This window comes from Chinchilla lanigera, unplaced genomic scaffold, assembly GCF_000276665.1.
Source record: "Chinchilla lanigera isolate Chin_1 unplaced genomic scaffold, ChiLan1.0 scaffold00021, whole genome shotgun sequence".
In the NCBI taxonomy this organism is placed as follows: Eukaryota; Metazoa; Chordata; class Mammalia; order Rodentia; family Chinchillidae; genus Chinchilla; species Chinchilla lanigera.
This window is the reverse complement of record NW_004955422.1, coordinates 12,060,487-12,083,040: the sequence shown is the minus strand read 5'-3', so window position 1 is coordinate 12,083,040 and position 22,554 is coordinate 12,060,487. Positions and strand designations below refer to the sequence as shown.

General features: G+C 57.8%; 1 protein-coding gene across 1 annotated transcript in view; it reads right to left on the bottom strand.

The window, feature by feature from the left end:
* Nucleotides 1-619: 619 nt before the first annotated feature.
* Abtb2 (ankyrin repeat and BTB (POZ) domain containing 2) overlaps nt 620-22,554 on the bottom strand; it is a 169,088-nt gene continuing 147,153 nt past the window's right edge. Inside the window, exons 4-17 of the mRNA XM_005384147.2 lie at nt 18,432-18,584; nt 17,097-17,262; nt 14,180-14,269; nt 13,587-13,688; nt 11,835-11,931; nt 11,364-11,499; nt 10,142-10,371; nt 8,770-8,948; nt 8,325-8,430; nt 8,020-8,122; nt 7,476-7,566; nt 3,607-3,675; nt 3,145-3,258; nt 620-1,915 (exon numbers count right to left, since the gene is read on the bottom strand). Of these exons, the coding sequence (XP_005384204.1) occupies nt 1,718-1,915; nt 3,145-3,258; nt 3,607-3,675; nt 7,476-7,566; nt 8,020-8,122; nt 8,325-8,430; nt 8,770-8,948; nt 10,142-10,371; nt 11,364-11,499; nt 11,835-11,931; nt 13,587-13,688; nt 14,180-14,269; nt 17,097-17,262; nt 18,432-18,584 (1,834 nt within the window). The 3' untranslated portion in view covers nt 620-1,717. The remainder of the gene's footprint in view (nt 1,916-3,144; nt 3,259-3,606; nt 3,676-7,475; nt 7,567-8,019; nt 8,123-8,324; nt 8,431-8,769; nt 8,949-10,141; nt 10,372-11,363; nt 11,500-11,834; nt 11,932-13,586; nt 13,689-14,179; nt 14,270-17,096; nt 17,263-18,431; nt 18,585-22,554) is intronic.

The following is a 22,554-nucleotide window of genomic DNA, read 5'->3' as shown; positions in this document are numbered from 1 at the left end:
CCACAGGGTCCAGGGCTCCAGGCTGGGCATGAAGCTGCCCTGCTTGGCTCCTACCCCAGCAAAGCTGGGAAATGGGGCTTCCCTGGGACTGGCTCCTACAGGCCATTGTCATCTCTCAGCTCAGTCCTGGCATATTATTGAACCACAGTCACTCTAGGTCAGATTCCCAGTAACCTTAGAATTTTTCTTTTGGCCTGGGGTGCAGCATTTTTAAAAACCTCAGTTTCTGCCTGGAGTTACACCAAAACCTACAACAGGCTCTAGAAAAACTTGGGGCCTGAACATTATCTTCACCAGCCAAGGTCTAAGCCCTGCAGGGTGGGGCTGAGCACAGCTTTGCAGACACACAAGAGGCTTCCATGCATCCACGGAAGGCCGGGGCGCAGTCGGGCAACCCCTGCAGCAGCTGCCCCCCTCCTGAGCCTGGCTCCTGTCCTGGGACCCGTCCCTACTTAAGGGACAGATCCTGCCTGAGCCCTGAGGGACAGACGGGTCCGGTCAGCTTGGGGAGGGGGCTCTTTGTGGACAGAGGGGAGCTCTGGGTGGCAGCGAACGAGCTTGGGTCTCTCCCCAGCTTGGAACTAGGAGCAACCCCGTCGAAAAAGCCCCGAGACCAAGATCATTTGTTAATGATGTTTATTGTTAATAAAACCATGGTACATTTACAATGAGTGACATTAACATATAGTTACAGTATCATACAATATTACAGCAATAAAATAACTCCTATTTCTTTGTACATCCAGCTCAAGCAGCTAGTTGAAAATATTTTCCAGATTGCAAGCCCCAGGGACTTTTCAGGGTGATAGAAGTGACACCTGAAGTGCCTAGGGCTTTTGATGAATAAATAGTTCCCGTGGTGCAGCCAGGCTACACCCAGAGCAAGCTGTCCTTGATGCTGCCCCAGTGTCTGGTCCCTACGCAGGCCGGAGGACATGGCCGAGGTCCTCCTCTCCCAGCCCTTCCCTTCCACCAAGGCCCTGTCCTTTGCGCAGGATCCACAGTTCCCAGTGAGAAGTGTGCCCGCGCTCTGGTCCTGCGTTAGAGGAACCCTTCACTTGAGAGGCTGGGCCAGGCAGGACGCGTCGGTGCGGCTGCCTGAGCCCACACAGGCGGCCTAGATCCAGGCCTCAGTTCCGGAACCCACCCCTTCACGTGGCCCCTAACAGCAGCAGCAAAGCCGAGGCCACCGAGATCCTACGCTGGGCCCCACACATCCTGGGCTCAGAGGCCATCAGCTGGGACTGCGTTAGCGGTTCTGAAGGGAGGGCCACTGCAGACCCCGGCTCCATGGAAAACAGGAAGACCAAGTGGGTCGGGGCAGCCCACACCAAGCCTTTCAAAGGCACAGGCTCCTGGAGGGTAAGTCCAGGGATGTGGGCAGCCTTGCATTTCAGGGCCCGGGCTCAGACAGGATACATTCATAAGGAGCCCCAGCTGGTGGGGGTAGAGAGAGCTTGGAGCAGAAGTGGACAGGACACACGAGGGAATGTGGGGTGGCCCTCAAGGTGCAAACGAGGGGTACAGACAGGAAGGCCACCCTTTGGCTACAACCCTTCCTGCTCCTGTGGGGCAGACGGTCGGGTTGTCTGGTGAAGGGTGGGCTCCGGGCACAGGTGCCAACCCGAGGAGAGATCCACAGCTGGGCGGGTGTCTGGGCAGGGCAGGGAGACAGCCCCAGGGACGCGGCCCCACCTCGTGGGCTCCAGCCAGCCGCTCACACCCGGGAGGTGACGTAGATCGAGTGTACGCGCTCGGCCAGCGTGCTCTGCAGGTCCTGCAGTGGGTCCAGGCCCTGTACTTTGCTGCTGCGGCCGTAGATGAGCTGCCGGAAGGCGTCCTGTTCCAACAGGGCCTTCATGTGCTTGAGGAAGAAGCCCTCACAGAACAGGGCCAGTTCTGGGGCATTGTGGATCTGCAGGCAGGGAGAGGAGGGTTGAGGCAGCTGCCTCGGTCGGCTCCACTGAGAACCCCAGCCCCAGCCAGGGCCCAGCCTAAGCCTCACCCTGGCCCTGGTCCCTGCCTGCACCTTGAGGCCACCTCCCGCTTATCTTAATTCCATCTATAAGCATCTCCCGGGGGTGGGACCTATTCTGGGTTCAAGTCCCACCTGTGCCACCAAGGTATTACTAAGTCTTGTCCAGGGTCCTCATCATTTCCTCTGCCTGTGTCACCCGGGTGAGGCCCTGAATGGCACTGGGCCGGAAGCTCCCCTCCTGAGCGCAGGGACCGCGCTGCGGGCGCCTGCATCCCCCCAGGGCCTGCGCCTGGGAGTGCTCCTGTGGTGAGGGCTCTGGGACCACGCTGATGTTTGGTGAGCTGAGGGCCTGCTCTGGGCCAGGTACTGGCATGAGGTGCTCAGGTCACAGTCTCCTTATGGAGACTGTGCTAAAGTTCCAGTATGGGAGAGGCAGGAAACCCATGCCCTCCACCCGACGAGCTAGGGTAGGAGCTGATAGCATCGTGGGTGTGAAGGAGATCAAAGCCGGCCGTGTGACGAGGGACAGGGTGGCTACGGGAGGCCGGGGACCACTGGCTGGTTCCAGCACAGGAAGTGCTCCGGGAGAGCGCTTTACAGAAGGAAAGGGCTGTCGGAGTCCTGGGGCGGTGACAAGCTGAGAGAACAGGCTGCCCTGGTGTGGTCCAGAGAGGAGGGGAGGGACGTGTGGGTGGCACTCTGGTGCCTCGCCAGGTAGGACAAGGATTAGCTTTTACTTCATTTGCAAGCAGTGGGCAGACTTCACAGGGCTCAGCGGGGAAGTGAGGTGGGCACTTTGGAAGGAACTGCCTGGACTGTAGGGTGAAGGCCAGGCTGACGCAACTGTCCGGGGCAGCAGGAGGGTGGCAAGGTGAGGACAGCGGAGGTGGAGGGAAGCCACAGAACAGAGGTGTTCCAGAGGGAGGCGGCCTCGATGCGCTCATTTGCTGAGACGGGCAAGAGGGGAGAAAGTCGTGGCTACCTGAGTGGATTTGTCTGGCTCCCGAAGCCTGGGGATGGCGGGGCTGGAACGGCTCATGGGCCACAGCAGGAGTTGCTACCTCCCTGTCAAGCCTCTACCGCTCTTTGATGGCCCGCCCCCCCGCATTTCCTAGCCCGGCCCGGTGTTGCAGGGCGGGGATAGACGGTGGCAGCCTGGCCCTCACCTTGGCATATTTGTAGGTGTTCACGGCACACTCCACGCTGAGGGTCTGGGAGCACAGGATCTCGCAGTGCCTCTGCAGGGCATCCAGCTGGAACAGGCTGGCAGCTGACAGCAGCTGGCGGGGGGCAAAGCAGAGCTTGGGTACTCGCGGCCAGGCCCGTGGCCCGGGCATCAGGGAGCAGCGGGCTTCTGGCCCAGGGGAGGGGAGGCAAGCCCACTGTCTGGTCCTCCCTGGCCAAACCATCCCTGACCCTTTCTAACCCAGGGGCACAAGCCAGGAGGCTGGGCTCCGAGTCAGTCACCCTCCCAGTCTCCAAAGAGCCCCGGCTGTGGGAGAAGAGGACGGGCTCTGCAGAGAACCATTTTCCTCTCCTCGCCCCTCCACATGCTGTGTTTCTGAGAGTGAGGCTGAGCCATGCGGAGGCCTAGGGGAGAAGGGTAAGCGGGGGACGCTGTCCCTCACCTCCAGGATGTCAGCGGTGGGGATCTCCATGGATTCGGTTCCTCCGTAGTACAGATACTGCATCATCAGCTGTGGTGGGAAGAGGCCCTGGTGAGCGCCATGCCAGTCCCCACAGGACCGCTCCAGCTGCGCCCCTGGGGCCAGCCTGCCTTCCATCTAACTCCCTGTCCCTCCACTCTGCCCAGGCTGCCTCTCAAATGCCGTTTCCCGCAGAACGCCACCTCTAGGTGCCAGCCTGAGCCCCTCTCCTCGTCCACTCTGGTTTCCCTTCAGTCCCCACACAGCCCATGAGCCCAGGAGGGCAGACGCCCTTAGCACATGCTGATCACTGGTTTTAGTCTAAATTTACCCATGGAGCCTGGAGTCGGGAGGGAGAGACCTGAAGGGACCACTGTCTAACCCACTACCCTCAGGCCGCCACATCCCGACCCCCTGGCACATCTGCTCCCTGGGGAAGGAAGCGCAGAGCCCAGGCTCTGACCCCGAGCTCGCTGGGGTGCCTCGAAGAAATGCGGGGACTCTTGGGAATGGGGTGGGGGAGGTCCTGGGATACCAAAGGAGGTGGCCCAGGAGGAGAGCTGTACTGAGATCTAAATTACCCACTCTGCCGTCTCGCTGGAGCGTGGGGAGGCTCCCAGTTGGAAAGAGAAAAACAAATCCCTCTGGCTGGCTAAAGCAACAGCTCCACACGCTGCTGGCAGGCTTGGGAGTAAACAAGGCTCCAGCCGTGCAGCCGGGCTCTGTTGGGACTGGCCCTCGGGCTCGAGAGGCACCAGAGGGTCTAGGAGGAAGCCAAGGTGGGGAGAGGAGATGCTGCTGCTCATCCCAATGCAGCGAGGCTCCCACGGCCTCCTGCATCCCTGGCTGGAGCCTGGGCCCTCTTATAATTGTGCCGAGTGAGAGCATGCTACAGTGCCAGCAGGGCAAAGGCACAGACCCTGGCTGCCCAGGGCTGGGACTAGAGTAGGCAGGCAGGTGGGTCAGATCTTGGAGGATCCTTTGGCAGGGGCCTGGCCAGGGATCCTGCAGCCCGCAGCTCCCCTTCTGGCCTGGAAGGCAGCTTCCTGTTGTATTTAGGAAGCTGGATCTGGCAAAGCCCAGACAGCTGTGGGGAGTGGATGCATCTGAGTGCTCAGAAACCAGAGCAGAACTGGCACTGGGGCCTTGGGAAGGGCCTGGGTGGACCGGCAGAGGTGGGTTAATTTTGCACAACCTAATGGCTCGGGACAGAGGCAAGTCACTTCTCCAAAGCGGGTAGCCTGTGGGGCTAGAGGGGCTATGACAGGAAGGGCAACAGGCAGACTAAGCGCAGGCAGACAGCAGCTTCCTCCTGGCCTGAGGGAGTCACCAGGATGCTGAGGCCTTTGGGCTCTCCCTGAGAGAACTAGAGTTTGTCCACATTGATAGCTGCTGGCCATAGGTGGCTTTTGGGTTAAGATGTGCTGTGTCAGTTATACCATAAAGACTAAAAACTTAGTGTGAAATATTGCCTGTTTGTGTGCAGGTGTGGTACTGGGGACTGAGCCCTGTGCGCGTGCGTGTGTGCTTGTGTCGAGCTCTATCCCCAGCCTTTCTTTTGGTACCAGGAACCAAACTCAGGACCTTGCACTTGCCAGGCAGGTGCTTGTGCCACTGAGCTATATCCCCAGCCCTTCTAGCCTTTTCTGAGACGGGATCCTGTGAAGCTGCCCTCGCTGGGCTTGAACTTGAGATCCTCCTGCCTACCCCTCCAAGAGTGCTGGGATTACAGGCATGTGCCAACATGCCCAGTTTATATCTGATCTCTTTATATTGCTTACATGTTGAAATGGTAATGTTTTGGCTACGTTGGCTTAAGTACATTAAAATTTTGCCTTTTTAAATTTTAGATGTGACCACTAGGAAATTTTGAATGACAACTTGTGACTCACATTATCTTTCTATCTGACAGCACAGCTTCGAGCTCCTTGGGCCTCTATTTCCTTCTTCCCAGCTTCTGTAGGGAACCCTGACCTGGACTGATGGCTTGATGCTAACCTGTCCAAGGGAGCCCAGGAATCAGGAGCGGGAGGTCCAAGGACCCATCTGAGATGACAGCTATACAGAGCACCAGAGTGCTGACCCACAGTGCTCTGGGCCAGAACTCAGGGAAGGGCCAGCTGAACATTTCCAAGGCCCATGTGTGTCACGGTTGTCAGACCTGTTGTCCCCATTTACGCTCCCACCAACCCTAAGAGGTCACTGGCTGCTACGCAGGTGAGCAGACTTGCCGTGTCACCCGCCCACATGTGTCCACCAATGCCTGTTGTGTGCTGAGACCTGCCTCCTGGCTCTGACCACGAGTCCACCTCATGCTCCAACTCACCTGGACTTTGTGCTTCTTGGCCAGACAAGTTTCTAAAGCTGCCTTCCCCAGCAAGTTTGGACCCAAGGGATGAGAAAGAAGGACGGGGAGACATCCTCATTCTTTTGCCAGAGCTGGGGGCCTCCCTGCATATCCTACTGCCAATGCCCAGGCCAGGTCACCTGCGTGACCCAGTTGGACTTCTCAGCAGCTCCTGACTGGTCCCCTGAGAAGTAGTCCAGGCCGCTTCAATCCCTTCCTCACCTTTCTAAATGCAGATGTGATGGGCGCACACATTCTGGCTTTGAAGCCTGGCTCCCTGCTTCCCAACTGTGTTGACCTCTGAGTCCTTGTCTACCCTGAGGGGATAATATACCTGTCTCCCTTAGGGGCTTCAGTGAAGAGCAGGCAGAGCACTCGGAAGCATGCCTAAGACAGCATCAGTGCTGACACTTCCGCTGTGGAAGGCCTTTTGGAGCTTCCTGTGTCCCAGGCCCTTCATGCTGTGGATCCTTAGAGCAGCTTCCGACTCACTTCTGCTTCTGTCTGGAACATGCGTGGTCTCTGTGCTTGCTCTCCCTTCTACCTGGAGCTCCTTCCAACCTCCCCCGGCTGTTGCTGCTCCAAGAAGTGCCCCTCATGTCCCCGTGTTTGAAGGAGATGTGTCTTTCCTGCACCTCCAGAGCCCCCGTGCTTCCCCTATAGCTGTCTCTGTGTGTCACACGGCTGTCTCACTGAGGGCAGGCCTGCGCCGTTAACTGCCGTCTCGGTACCCACGAATGGCTGAGTACTCCATAAGCAACTCAAGGGCAAATGAGGAAATCAGTCGTTTTAAATGGTGGCTTCCTCTGCTTCCATGAGGCGTGGATTCTGTGACTTCTACTATTAGCGCACAACCCATCCTGGGCAAGGAAAGACCCTGGATGTCAGCCCTGACCTCTGTCCCCAAGTCTGGAGACCTGAAGTTGCCACTTTGCGGAGAGGAGCTCTTAGCTAGGGCTGCTCCTCCAGGCCTTGCTTGCACCTGCCCTGTCTGGAGTTCCCATTATGTAATGTCCCATGTCCTGCAAAGCTTAGAGCCAAGGAGCTCTGAGCGTGACCTGTATGACCAGCCCCTAGGCAGCCCATGAAGGCTCTGATGCAGGAGGCCTGGGGCCTGCGTGTGCAGCAAGCTCTGGGTGATGCTCAAGACACGAGTGCCCACCGCGCATGTGGGGCACCTGCAGGCTACCTGGGCCCTGCTCTGGTGCTCAGAGTGCGTGACCTGCCATGGAAGGGCTCCCTCGGCGCAGGCAAGGCCCAGAGCAGTGATGGGGAGCCTTCTAGAGCCTTCAGTGATACAGTCAGCCTGCTGCGGCGCCCAGGCCATAGGCTTGCCACCTTTGACTCAGACACTGACCACTGGTGGCAAAGCACAGAGGCCACTGGGGATGGAGCGGAAGATCAGGACCAAGTCATGGCTGCCCTGACCCCAGGGGGACAAGGCCGAGGGCAGCTGGGGTGGGGCAGGGGCATCCCCAGAACAGCACAGCACGGGCCCACTCACCTGGAAAATGTGGTACTTCATATCGCTGATCTCAATGGTTTTGCTGCTGTCCCCATCTTGTTCTGATTTATTGGTCATCAGTGTCTTAAACCTGAAGCAAAAGAGATGAAGAAGGCAGGGCTAGGACATGACGTTTATTCTCTCACTGCAGCGACAGCACTGTCTGTCTCCTGACCAGCTACTGGGAGACGGCACACTTTGGAACACTGCATTTTTAAAGTACCTTGTGGGAGCGATGATTTAATCATCCAGGCTGAGCCCTGTTCTGCGCCTTCCACCCCGACCAACACAGCGACCCGCTGCCTGTGGTCAGAACACTAACTCTTCCTTCCAGAGTATTTATGTGTCCTAATAACCCAAAGCGGTAAGTCAGCCGGACAGGACAGCCCCCGAGCACTTCCTGTGGTGCTCCAGGCCCGCTTCCCACTGTGCCGCAGGGAGACTCGACCCCTGCCAGCCGCTCTGCTCCACGTCTGTTACCGTGGTATGAACTGAGCCGCCCCACATCTCTAGGACAGGGACTTCGTCATCCCAGATTGCCTACCTGTTGGAAGCTGTCACCAGGAGGACTTTGTGTGCATAGAACAGCCTTCCTTCCACTAGGAAGGTCACATCCGACATCTCCTTGTTGTTCAGGAAGTGAGGATCTGTGAACAGGGAGAGACAGGAAGTGGCCCATGAGTCCGCTGCAGGAGTTTCTAAGAGGCTGGGGCAGGGCAGGGCAGGACAAAAAGGTGAGAAACTGAGGCAGGGCCTTCACACTTAGAAATGGAGAAGGAAGACATGGTGAGGGGAGGAGGCAGGAAGTGAGAGGAGCGGGTGTGTTGGGGAGGAGGGGACAGGCCTCACCTAGCCTGGCCGGCAGGGTCTTCCGGATCTCCGGGATGCTGGGGATGGGGCTGCTGCCGTAGCAGTGTGTGAAGATGCCGGCCAGCTGCTGGATGACGGAGTCGTTCTGTGGGGGGAGAGGCAGAGGGGCCGTCAGCTCACCCGCTGTGGTCGTCTGTTTACAGTTACATCAGGCTAATTTCAAAGGTCTAGGCCCTATTAGAGCGGCCGCTGTCTTTTGTTCCTGCTGGAGCTGGCTTAGCAAGAGAGCCGGTTCCTTCATCAGCGATTCCTCAAATGGCTTTTTTGGCGAGACTCCAGCACAGACAAAGCCATGGCCTCTGCCCTCCGCAGCCAGGCGCTGCGCGGCTGCGTGTGTGTGTGGACGTCCATGTGTGTTGCCTGGGTGTCGGTCTGTGACTGTGGGCTCCTGGGCCCGGGGGAGGGGCTGCTGGGCCACACTCACTTTGCTGGTCTTGAGGATGTCGAACATGAGCTGCAGGCCCTCGGTCACCAGCTCCTCGTTGTACTCCTCCTCCTTGATGGAGCTGAAGTCCCGCAGCAGGCTCTGCACCACCGAGTACCGAGACTGGGAGAACGAGGTCCGCAGAGACTCGAGCCAGATGTGCAGCTTCCAGGGGACACCTGGCCCAGGCGGGAAGGGTGGGCGTCATTGATCTTATCAAATGCTCCCTTGAAGATTATATGTGCAGGGGTCCCTCGATGCCCTGATGTCTGCAGAGCACTGTGCCCCACGCACCCTGCTGCCTGCCCCGTCACCGTGTGCTCGGTGACTGGCAGTGGAGCCTGACAGGCAGTGCTGGCAGGGCTGGGAGATTTGAGGTCAGCACAAGTGCAGGAACTCGGGCTCTAAAGCATGGGGGTTTCTTGACCACTGCATGTTGACCTGTAGAATCATTTGCTAGGGAGACCCATCAACTCTGGAGGGGTGGCCAGGTGGACCTGGAGGCCCCCCAAAAATGTGCAAGGCAGATCCCCAACCTCCATCCTAGACAGAAGCTGGGAACGAACCCAGTCCTGTCTCAGGGGTTTCCCACTGGCTCACATCTGGGGCATGTAACGACTTTACCAGCTCCCCAGAGGGTGTCAGAGGGCTGTAGTGTAATTCAAAACCATGTGTGAAGTTCATGACAAAAGCCAGTCATATTCCTGGTAAAGTGATAGCTTGCCCCCTCCCCACACAGCCTGGCTCTATGGATCGAGCAAGACCTGGTGGCATTCCCCAGGGACATGATGAGTCAGTGTCCTGGGGATGCTGACTGCAGGTAGGAGTGACCGCCATTTACACAGAGGCCGCCCTGCTGCCCTCTGGCCCAGCCCTGGAGGTTGTGCACACGGCCTGTGATAACATGGACCAAATGCTCCCAGGGGCACTGGCTTATGCTTCAGGTGACATCATCCCATTCTTAGCTGAGGGTCTCCAGTACTCAAGTGCGGAGAGAGGAGTGGGTAACTGAGACTAGGAGAGGCTGTGTGGTGCACAGCTAGTATGGTCTAGCTCAAGTCTGTCTGTCTGTCTGGTCAACCTCCCAAGGGGACACAAATAGGCCAGACTCCCAGACCTGAGGAGTCAGCAGGCACGTGACTCCTCGTGTACAAATCCTCAGGGCGTCTCGGAGACTCCCCGCTGTGCCCGGGGCAGAGGGCAGGCCTGAGGACAGAGTGCTGAGGCTCAGGGCGGTTCCTGTCGTGGTGAAGCATGTCCTTGCCCTGGGGTCCGGTCTATCCTTAGGCCTGGCCCTCTGCAGCCTGCTGGCGAGCAGGAGGGAGTGAGTGTGTGCTCGAATGTGTGTGCGCGCGCGCCTGCACTGCCTTACCCAGGGCCCGCAGCTCCATGGTGATGTCCACGTAGCCATGCTCGGCACTGTAGTACATGGCCTCCTGCAGCGCCTTCATGCGGGTCCGGCTCAGCCGCACCGGCCCGTCACTGCCGCTGCCCTGGCTCGAGGCATCACTGTCCTCCACTCCCTCGGCCAGGATCTCCTCCAGGGACAGCACGTCCGCTTTGGCCTGCTGCGGCTGAGTCAGAAGCTTCCTCAGGACATTCCTGCAGGGCCAGTCACGGAGGAGAATGAGGATGGGCCCCCCTCATTCACCCAGCCCCTATGGCCTGTGGCTCCAGGGTGGCTGCAGCACAGGCAAGACCCAAGGGTCAGCTGGGGGCTGAGCCTTGGCCACAGCCACCTGGGTGGGACCCCTGTCCGAGCATCTCCCAAGCTCATGGCCCAGAGGCCCCCTTGGAAGGACCCAGGGTCGCCCCCAGGGGTCGCTGGCTATAGTCAGCTCGTCTGGTGATTTGCCAGCTCTAGAGTTCATACGGCGCCTGCTCTGTGCCAGGTAGCGGCATGGGAAGGTGAGGTGCCACAGTGCCTGTCCCAAAGGTACTGTGTCCCGGAGGGACAGTGACAGGCAGAGGAGCCAAGGGGGCAAATGCAGGGTCTGGTAGGGGGAGAGGCCTTGGGCATGATGTCCAAGATGGTACCTGGGGAGGAGGTGGGTGAGGGCAGGGAGTCTGAGAACTGTACAGAGACAAAGGCCCCAGGGCGTGGGATGGGGGGAGAAAGGCACCCAGGAACAGCAAGCAGGCATCCCACCTGCCAGCCCTCTCGGCACCGTCTCTACCCTCCAGTATCTTCCACTTCCGGTTGTCCGCACTGCTGCCTAATGGCTCTGACCTCGGCCTGCCGCCGCCCTGTTTTAACCCGGGCAGGTCCACCCTCTGCTCCAGGGGCATCTTCCTGGCCGAGCCATGCACCACGTGGACGGGTACCCCGAGGCCACCATGGGCCCTGGAGGACCCCCACCAAGCTGAGTGCTGGTGCACTAAGTGTGCCCTGGCAGCTGCGGCTGTAACTGTCTTCCCGGAAAGCTGGACTGGTTGCTCTGGGTTCTGGGAGGCACGGTCCCGGCTCCAGGGCTATCGGGACCTCTCTGAGCCACTCTGACCTGGCTTTGCTGCCTTCCGGGAAGGGAATCCAGGCTCCCAGGAGCCTACTGCAGCATCCCCGGGTCACCCAGGACAGGCACTGGGGCAGGTACCTGTGGCCGTGGGCAGCCGAGTGGCTGAAGCAGTTCATGTCCTCGTGGAGGGAGGAGGCCATGCCGCTGGCCTCGAGCATGCTGAGGAGGGGGTCGGCGCCCCGGCTCAGTAGCAGGCTGACCAGCTCGTAGTTCCCTAGAAGACAAGGGGGAGCTCTGAGGACGATGAGAAGGCAGCTGGCCAGGGCCACTGAGGCAAAAGGGAAGGGGCGGGGGGAGGGCATTCAGACTCTGAACGCTGGGGAACCCTGCGGAAAGCCCGGGCTGTGTGGTGGGCAGGGGCGAGGGAGGAGGAAGGCTGGCCGTGTCCCGCCACGGTCCCCTTCTGGGCCTGCACAGGGAAGGGCCCTCCTCTGCTGTCCTTGCTAGGCACTGTGCTTGCCATAGAGCCCAGGGGACACCCCCCGGGCCCAGAGGGAGGGATTTCAAGGGCACGGTGTGTCCGGATGCCCAGCTGGGCTGTGCACCTACCAGCTGCGGAGGCCAGCTGCAGGGGCGTCTCTGCGTAGCTGTCCTCACCGCTGTTCACTGCTGAGCCCTCCACGTGGGCACCCGCGTCCAGCAGCAACTACCAAGGGCACAGAGGGAGGCACCACTCACCGCTCAGCTCGGCAGGGCGCGTCTGGGAGGAGCCGGAGGCAGCCCGGGTTGGCAGTGGGGCTGCGGCTCTCTCCAGGTGTGTGACATGGCGCAGTTTGCCCTCTGGCCAAAGAACTGGAACTAGAGAACCCCTGGTTACCCCCAGCTCTGCTTCCGCAGGCCTGGACCAAGGCACTGAGCTGGAACCATTCAGCCATTTCTCTCTTTCAATGCTTTCCCACTGACTGGCTTCAGTGGCCTTTCGGGGAACTTCACGCGGATGGACAGAATGGAAGTGTCACTCTCAAACTACAGGGGGAAACTGAGGCCCTGGGAGGCAGCAGGTGTTGGAAAGAGTGCAGTGCTGGCCACTGGCCAGTGAGTGACCGGGGGAGGGACTTCAACTCTCCAAGCCTCTGTCTTCCCCACCTGCAAAATGGGAGCAAGGCTTGCCTTGTGGAATTACCAAGGTAAAATAAAATGAGGCCACAGTGTGCGGGCTTAATGATCAGCAGAACGAGTCCTCCTTAAAGAGGTCCAGCTTATCTGCCAGGGCTACCAAGAGGTGGAACAGGGTAGGATGTCACACACTGTCCAGGGCAGTGAGTAGCCTTTCCCTATTCCAGCAAGGGCAGGTTTGTTGGGGACAACGGTGCAGGGCTACTAGACACCATGCAGCCCCAGCTGGGTGGGGCCTGGCTTTGCCTTGGAGGAGGCCTGGGAAATTCCCAGGCTCCTGGAGACACACCCTCCTCAGGTGCCTGCCCAGGTGTGAGGAGCCCGAGGACCTCCAGCTCCTCTGTGGGAGACTCCTTGGTCAGAAACTGCCCTGCCTGGGCCACGGAGGCGGAGTCCCGCCCATGGAGTTGAAACCGGGCCCCAGTATGGGCAGGCCCAGGGCACAGCTCTCAGGTCCAACTCTGCCTTGCTCCTTGGGAGGGTATAGCTGCCAAGCAGGCCAGGTGTGGCCATGTCCCTACTGTGGGCCAGGACGTGGTCCCTGCTCTCCGAGGCCTAGCAAGCCAGCTGAGGACGAGGGCACTACAGGGACTTCCAGTGGTGTCGGGGAGGATGCCGGGAAATCCGATGGCCCTGGGATCTAAGAGCCTGGGAGGAGAGTGCGGTGTGCGGCTGGTACCCCCGCTGGTGTGGGAGGCAGCTCTGCCCAAACCTTCGTCTTCTAGAGCCACCACCCAGTGGGGGCCACAGTGTGGAGCTGGCTCTGGGGTGGATTCATGAGAGAGAAGAGGAGTGAAGGATCAGAAAGAGCTGAGAGAAGACCAAGCAGACTCGCACAGGTCCTTGCCAAGAGCAACACAGACGTGGGATTCTGTCCTGCTTGGGTCTGGGTCTTTTTTTACTTTAGCAGCGCTGAGGCTTGAACCCAGGCCTTACACTTTCCAAGCGGCGCTCTCCCACTGCACCATACCCCGGTGCAGTAGCTTGCCTGGGCCTGGATCCCACAGTGCTACATGGATCTTTACACCAATGCCGTTCTCCAGGAAAGTCAGGTGGGTGCTGCCCTGCTGAGCAGGGAGTCCAGCCTGAAGAGCACCTCTGATTCCCAGCTGAGGCTGGGGCTATGCTCAGGGTCCAGCCCCCTTGACAAGCGGGGGACACACTGTGCCCTTGGCAGGAGCTCACCTGGACCACAGAGATGTGTCCGTGCAGCACAGCAAACGTCAGCGAGGTCCAGTGCCGGCTGTCGGGATGGACAGAGGGGTGCCTGAGAGAGTTGTTGGGAACCTGGAAAACACAACGAGTGATTGGTGTTTCCAGGGTAGGTGACATCTCTGGGCAGGTGACAGAGGCACCTTCGCTAGGAGGGTGCCCTGCAGGGATAGTGAATAGGAGCCAGCTCAACTCAACTTGATTGGTAATGTCTTCCCAGAGCACTGTTGCACAAAGCTCCAAAGGAAAGGCTGGATGCTCCATTAGTGATGTCTGCCATGGGCAAAATGGCAGAGCAGGGAGCACTTCAGGCCTCAGAGGGAGGCAGAGCCAGCAGTATTTGGGGATGGTGGGGAACAGGCTGGTGAAAGGTGCTAGAGAAACAGAAAGGGGGCTGTTTTCTCTACTTATGCCCCTTAGCTTGTTCCCTCTCAGGCAAATCATGAGGAAAATCTCTGCATCTTGTATTTCTAGACTCTGAGACACATCTACCCAGTTGCCCAAAACATCGCACCCACCACGGCCGCCAGAGACTCGGGTAGCCTCTGGCTCAGCGCCTGGCTCACCTGGATGTCCAGGTTTGCTCCCGCATCAATCAACATCTGGACCATGGCCTCGTCCCCTGCAGCACAGGCGTACATCAGCGGCGTCATGCCCTGCGTGAACCAAAGGCGGATGCTGAACCCAACAGGTACCCACAGGCCTCTGCCCGGGAACCCCGGACGCAGCTTCTCCCTCCATCCAGCTGCTCCTCCCAGCCCTTCTCCTCCTCATGCTTCCCGGGCCCCTGGACGCAGGACACCAGGAGGGTAAGCAGGGGACATTAGCACAAGCACGGCAGATGGCAGAGGGGTGGGAAGCACAGGTCTCACAGCCATACTCAGCCACCTCTGCCACAGCTAACTGTAAACTTTGTACAGGGGCATCGGTTTCGTCATCTCTAAAGGAGGGACAGTGTCTGCCTCAGAGGCTTGCCGTGTGAGTTAATGTGTATAAGCACTCTGACACGGAGTAAGCTAACTAAATAAGATACCACCACCAGTGTCTCCTGTTACATAGTCATATACCAAGCCATCACAGGCCCGTGCCTGTATGAGGAATCTGTATTAGGAGATTTACATGTAGTGTCTCATTCACCTCGTGCTATTCCTGCTATTATCCCATCTCAGAGGTGAGGAGCGGAGATGCGGAATTAACTGCCCAGGGCCACATGACTAGCAAGAGACAGAATGACTGGATCCCCCGGTCCATGTAGGCTGTGAAGCCCATGCTTCGGGGCGTCACCCGGGGAAGGGGAGCCTCTGGCCAGCATCTTGCGCTGCTGCGCCATCCGGGGATTTCTGGAAGCTGCATCCCACTCTCCCCAGGCTAGCGGGTGCTTAGCGGGTCTCCCCCTGGCCTGTAATAGCACAGGCGGGGTGGGAAGCGCGTGTTCCACAGCTGGATCCTGACAAGCGTTTGTCCGGCCGGCGTTCTGCGATGTTATTTATTAGGTTGTGTGTGTGTAGACAAGATCTCCTTAACTCATAAATCCTTGTCTAGTGCTCAAAGATAAAGAAATGGCCTGAGATTCATCATGGGGCAGAGGGCTGTTTACCCGCACGGCAGGCTATAAATACCAAGGGGTAGGGAGCAACAGGGTGGAGCATTCAGAGAAAAGCCAAGGGCAACACAACAAAGCTGGGGCTTTGTTTTATCCCCGTCGACACGGTTAAGGTTCTTTTTTCTCCATGCATCTTTGCAAAATTCAGAGTTTAAACGGGGCTGTGAGCTGCGGAGCAGAGGCTGTGTTAAGGGCCATTTCCCTCTCCACTCTGGGCACAGGGAGGCTAATGAAGCTGCAGAGCAGAGGTCGGGGATGTCACCATCGCATGTGTATTGGCAGCGCAAACCAGCGCAAGCGTTCATTGAGCATTTACGAGATGCCAGATGGACATTCTCGCGAGAACACCCCACGTGGCAGGTAACTCTCCCTGCGCCAAGAGGCGAGGAAACGGAGGCTCTTTAGAGGGAGGGCAGCTTGTCTGTGCTGTCGTCCACGTGAAGCCACGTTCACGGCTGCCCCTGCATCCTGGGTGAAGCTCCCGAGAAGCCCGCACCTGCCCTGACCGAGGGGCCTGTGTGACATCCGCTACCCAAGTCCCTTCCAGCCTTGCGGTCTCCCCGCCCCAGCCCTGCCCGGGTCACCCGATTTCCTGGGAATGCCTCCCACTCCTGTCTTCCCTCAGGCTCAGCTCCACCCCTGCGGCAGGAGGCTGCCAGCCCTGCTCACCCCGCCCCGGCCGCCCTCTGGCCTCCTGTTCGCTTAACACGTCACCAGTGCCGCACTGAGCTGTCATCTCATCCGAAAGCACGGCTTAACCCTCTGTGGTCATGTCACTTTCCCCACGCTTCTGTGTGGTCTCCCAAACCACGCAGTGCCACCATGTACACGGTCACGGCTCCCAAAACAGAGTCAAATACACAAACGGGCTGCTCCGCTGTGGTTACGCATCTGAGTCAGGCCGCCCGGGTTCTGCCAGCCCCAGCTCTGTTCCTTACTTGCTGTGTGACTGTAGGTAAAGCAACCTCTCTGTGCCTCAGTTCCTCGTTTACAGAATGGCAAAGTAATTGTTCCATCGGGCTGCTCTCATTAAATAAGTAATCTACACAAACCGCTCAGAATAATGCCCGGAACACAGTAAATGCTGTGTACTAGCTGTGCGTATGAACAATCCAAACACAAAGAGCTCAAGTTAATTCCACTTAAAGTTGTCACTCACCGCCAATATTTCTTACCCTTTCCCACTTTACTTTACTCCTTAGCACTTTTTATTAACATACTCTGCATTATATGTGTGTTTCTTTTTTTCGCTTTGCGGTACTAGACACGGAACCCAGGGCCTTTGTATCGAGCTATCTTCCCAGCCCTTTTTCATTTTTAAAATTCTGAGACAGGGTCTTGCTAAGTTGCCCAGAGTGCTGGGATTACAGGTATGTGCTTTTTTTTTTCCCCTGGTACTGGGAATCGAACTCATGACCTTGCGCTTGCCAGGCAGGCACTGTGCCGCTGAGCTAAATCCCCAGCCCCATGGGTGTGTGCTTTTCTTATTGTCTGTTTCCACACTAGAATGTCAGCTCCAGGAAGGCTGGGGTTTCGATGGGCCTGGTACTGGAGGCGCACAACACACTCCTGCGTGTTGGCGATTACGATCCGTAGCTCGATGTGGGGCTGATACCTCTGGACTCTTCCCAGCCTTGGCCATCTGGGGCAGTCGTCAGCCCTTCAGCCAGGGGAATCCACGTGACCGAGGTTGTCAAGGGGTCCCAGGTAGTTCCGAGCTCACACTCCTCCTGCAGCAGGAGGTAGCTAGCTCATCTCTGGGAAGCACGGCGCTGAGTATGTCTCAGCTTTACCACACAGGGACTCTCCCTCCAGCTCTAGCACTGTGGATTCCTGAGTCTGGCCCCAAAGCCCAGCCTAGCAGAGCTCTGGGAAATCACCTGGTCATCCATGGTGTTCACGCCGTCGGGTCCCAGGGCCTCGATGGCCTGGCTGATGAGATCTGTCCGCCCACAGTTGAGCATGCGGAATCCCAGGTCCTGGTTGAACTTTTCCGTAGCAGCGCGGGCATCCAGCCTCCGGAAGGAGCTGAAACAGCACTCGGGTCTGCCCGGGAGAGAGCAAGAGGTATGTGAGCGAGCCTGCACCTCAGTGGCCTGGCCCGGCTGGGCTGCGCCGACCCGTGCAGCGAGGGTGGCCGCGGTGGGGAAGGACTGGGAATCGTGTTCACACCCGCCACGTTCTCTGACATGAAGAACATGCTTCTGCTTTTTCCTAATCAGGCCGAGGAAGTGTGCCGTGCTCTTCGGGAATATCACCTGTCAGGAACAAACTCCCAACTACCCAAGCTATGGGGAAAGAGCACCCTGAGGAGGAGGAGACATGGCCTGCCTATGAGATGATCGCGGTGCCAGTCTAATTCTTGCCTCTGTCTGTCTCTCCTCAAGACTCCCTCGTAATGCCCAGAAGTACCAAAGCCATGGAGGAAGGGGCCTAGAATCCCATTGGCAGTTGCCCCAGCCTACCAGGGACCGTCAGGTAAAACCTGGTCTCTGGAGGGCACACAATACACATCCACTGGGCGGCTTCCGCCTGGGTCTCAGAGTGAGGCATGTGCCATGCAGAGAGAGGAGGCTGCACCTGGAGTCCGGGCAGAGGTCACAAAGAGACCCAAGGCCCTCATGGGCCAGGTCTGGCCGGAGGGAGCTCCCTGGAAGGGCTCCTGTCAGAGATCATGAGAATGCAAGCTTGGGGACCAGGGCCCAAATAGGGACCCAGTCAATGTACCAGCTGACCGCCTGCAGGCCAGCTACTGTTCCTCCCTGATCGGCAGCCTCTTTATCTGTCATGTGGGCATCGGAGTCCTTTCTCCAGCGTTGTCACAAGGACTGACACCTGGAAGGAAGGGCCCTCGCAGGGCCTGCCCCCAGGAAGTGCTCAGGGAAACTGTGGCAATTAGAGGCACAGAGCAGAGGGGGCCACATCCGCCCCTCCCCTGTATCCAGAGTCCCAGTGTGAGCTGTGTCCCTCCAGACCTGCATATGCAGCTGCTCTGCGGACAACACCAGGGGCTGCAGAAGGTGCAGCTCATTCTAGACCGGACCTGCTCTAACCCTCCACCTTGGTGTTCGCAGAGGACCCCCTCAGAGCAGCTCGGAGGTGCTGCAGCCCCGTCTCGGACCAACTCCCCACAGCCACCAGGAGCGGAAGGAAGCTGAAGGGAGTGGGCAGAGGCTGCGCATGGTGCCGGCCCGCCTTCCTCCTCGGTCCCTTACTTGAGCTGTCGGGGTTCGCAGTCCAGGCCTGGCAGCAGCAGCCGGGCCGCCTGCCGGATGTCTCCGCTGTCCACGGTGAGGCTGCGGCGGTGCTCGGCGTAGGTGATTGCTACCCGCATCCACTCCATCAGCGGTGGCAGCAGCATGAAGGGCCTGGGGGGCAGCAGAGAGAGGTCAGGCACTGCCCGGAGGCCGGAGAGACCCCTCAGCAAACAGCCACAAAGCTGGTCATCCCATAGCCCCTGGGCTCTGAGGGGTGGAGGAGACCTGGTTCTTCCACTCACAGAGACCCCAGTTTGTCCCCTCGTTCCTCAGAAACCTGTTCCCAGGTCTGGAGAACTTCAGTCGTGGGACATCAGCAGACCCCCCTCAGGTGGCCCATGAGAGAAGGGGTTTCCTAACATGTACAGCGAGGACTCCTGTCCTCTCCCAGGAATTCAGCCATGGAGCCGGGGTGTTCTCTCTGTAGAGGGGAGACTGTCTCCTCAGTAGCAGGACCCAAAGGAAAGAGTCTCACAGACCCAGGCTCCAAATGCAGCTTTGCCAAAAGCAGCGGCTACCTCACCACGCCACACAAACGCCCTGAGCCTATGTTCACCTGTAGCACCCGTTTCCCGGGGTCACCCTGAAAACAGCTGAAGGAATGCATACCACACTGTGTAGTGGACAGCTGTCACTTCCCCAGCTAGAATGGGGCTCACTGGGCCTCTGACTTCCTGGACCAGGCCAGACCAGGCCAGGCCAGGGTTGCCCCAGCCTGGCGCTCAGGCAGGAGTAGTAGCCGTGAGTCCTATGGAGAGGAACCATCCCAGGGGGCCTGCGTGACACCAAGGCCCATGGCATGGTGCAGGACAGCTTGACAGGAGCAAGGAGAGACTGCCACTATCTGGGGTGCAGATTCCAGGGGGGCACCTGTCAAAGTCAACCTATGTGCCACTAGGGGGCGCCATTTCCACAGAATGGGACAGCACCCTGGCCATGTAGTGCCCCTCCCCCTTTCCCTACCAGCTCTGGCACTCAGCAGGGGGTGGGGTCCACTCACTACTGATGTACGGATTCCTCTTGTCCTCTGCCCAACCGAGCGAGTACCCCATGGTGAAAGCCCCTTGGCAGAGTACTTCACAGGCCAATAGATCTCACGGCCCCCAATCTTGGCTTCATGACTCAATGGGCACCCAGCCTGCCCTGCCCAGAATGGATCAGAATGGATGGCTGGCTTCCTCTCCCGGGTCCCAGGGAGGTGGCACCCGCCCCTCACCGCTGGTGGCTCTGCTGACAGCCCACGTTGGCCTCCTGGCTCCTGCCTGTGTTCCCAGCCCTTCCTGATGCCTTATCCCTCCGTCCTTCCTTTCAAACTAGGCTGGGGAGTGGGCGCCAGGCCAGGGCAGGAAGCCAGTCCTATACATGCTCCGCTTCCTCTGGTACCCTGGGCCTGAGCTGTCACTGCTGCCTTTCCCCTTGGTACACAGCTAAGTTCTCCAACCAGGGAAAAGACCGGCACTCCCTCCTCAGCTGCTCTAAGCCAGCGACAGGTGATCACCAGAGCCTGCCCTGATCGCTCATCCCAGGCTCCCAAGCTTTGGATCATCCTCACAATTTTATGAGACAGGGTCTCACTATGTAGTTCAGGCTGGCCTTCAACTTGTTGTGTAGCCCAGGCTGGCCTCAAATTCACAGCAATCCTCCTGCCTCTGCCTCCCAAGTGCTAGGATTACAGGTGTGAGCCACCACGCCTGGCTTCACCCTCGCAATTTTAACAGTTTCTCTTTTTGAGGGTAAAGTGTTCTTTCACTCAACAACCACAAGCCCCAGAATAACCAGATGTGATCTGGAAGGTGACGCCTGTGGGAAGTTATTCTGATATGCTAGTTCTGTCCCTGAAGAAAATGTATGAGTCATTTAAGTGGTCCGCTGTGTGTGCCAGTGAGTGAGGGGAGGGGACAGGCTGGGGAAGCCTCGCTGGCCCTGGCCTTCACGGGTGCCCAGAGCCTAGCCCACTATCGCCAGCCAGGCCAGTACCAGCACCCAGACTGCAGTGCTGCAGGCCTTCCAGCTCCCCTGCCCATTGCCCTCTCCTCCCAAGGAAGATTAACTCTCCCCTCTGCCTGTCTAGATTCTACGTAACCTTCAGGGCTCAGTGCCAACGGCATCTCTTTCCAGAAGCCAAAACTCTCTTCCTGCTCTGAGACCCGCTACAACGCCCTACGGCTCTCTCTTCTAGCAACGAGTATGTCCTGTCTTGTTGCCGAGCCTATTCCTTCTAAGGTCAAGAATGATGCCTTCCCCATCCCTGCTTCCTCGAAAATATGTTCAGCCTGAGGTCTGATACAAGAAGTCTTTAATAAACGTTTGCCGAGTGACTAAAAGTATGGGTGAGTATCAGTACCTAAGTACAATACACCCAGATTTTCAGTTATGGATCAGGTCATGTTTCTGCCCAGAAAAACAACATCTAATTTTCAAGGGTACAGTATTGACTCATGAGGGTGGGAAGCCAAGATTTGATGGGGGGGACTTGTGTAATCTAGGAAGGGAAAACAGTCCAGTCATGAGCTGTTGCTCTGTTTACGAACTCTCTTCTTGGTTAAAAAGTGCTTATTTTTACAAGTATTTTTGAACTTTACCATTCTTACAGGGCTGGAGGGCAAGCTCAGAGAAAGCATTCTGTACATCAGTTCTTCTAAAACAAGGAAGAGGTTTCAGTTAAACCGTCAGGGTGATAGATGGATGTGTAAATAAAAAGATAATTCATGGATCTGTCAGCCATTCTCCCCCACTGGGGCCAACAGCCAAGATGGATGAAGTGCCAAGTGCGGCTACTAGGCATCTCCCAGCTGCACGAGGGGAAATCCAAGAGGGAGTCTGGGAGTCATGAAGCCCAACCAGATGGTGTCTGGATTCACTCTCCTGCTTCATGTGTCTTAGAACTCAGCGCATGAACAAATCCAGTAGTGGCACCCTCAGTGGGTGTCTACCAAGGGTTGCTCACTGGCTCCATTCTGCCATTTTGCTCAGAAACTGGACAGTTGAAAACTACACTTCCAAGACTCCTTTGCAGCTAGGGTTCTAGATGCAAATCAGGTTTCACTGTTACAGAGGCTGCTCCAAGAGATCTGAGAAGTAGACGGGAGGCCGGGGCCACTTTTGTGTCCATTTTGTTCTTGCAAACAGGTCATGAAAGCATGAAGTGCTTTTTGTTCGTTTCCTACAGAACATTCCAGTGTCTAGTTTCCACCTTCCTGGTGCTCCTGAGACAGGGATAGGAGTGGTAAAAGCAACAGCAAAGATGCCTTGATTCTAGCTCTGATCCTGAATCACAGCTCACAGGGTGTATGGTCAAACTCGGGAAGCAGCACTGCCTGCCCATGGATGAGCTGTTGTCCTTGCAGCCATTCCTTGAGGCTCAGCTTAGAATCTGCTTCTTGAGCCCGTCCTGTGATTCTATTAGTCCCTACTTCCCTGTGTTAAATCCCTTCCTGCTTAAAATACCTAGAGGGGTTTGTTTCCTGAACTGAATGCTGATTAGTATCTTCAAACACAGAAATCCAGATCATCCCTGCCTCTAAGGTGCCCTCCACCACCAAGCCCACTGCTTCAGGCCTTGTCCTCAGCCCGCCCGCTCCCTGGCCTGTGGTCCTCTGCTAGTTAGTGGTAAACAACACATGGGTTTCTCGGCAACACCCACCTCCTGGGCTGCAGGTTCCGGCTGTTTCCTTTCTGGTAATTTCACCAAGCCCCCTCTCCTGGCTCGCTGAGGAGAGCTGGCCTGCATCACTGCACGCCCTGGAAAATCCCTATGAAAACTCCCTCCTGCTGTGTCCCAACTCCATGGGTGAGGGGGAGGAGTGGGACCAACTGATGAATCTTCCCAGCCCAGGGAGCCAAGGCTTCCGGACTCCTCTCTGCAGCGTCCGCACTGGGAGAGAAGTCTAAGTCCTTTGATACCACCAAACTGGCTCTGTAACTGTGGGCTCCTTACTCTCTTTGGGCTATCATCCTATTAAGGAAGGGACTGTCTGAGTGAGAGGTTTCTAGATATCTTGCACAGAGAGAGCCCTCTGCTCTTACTTCACAAACTACGCATGGCAGCAGCTGAACCCGCGGCATGGCGGGCTCAGGCACG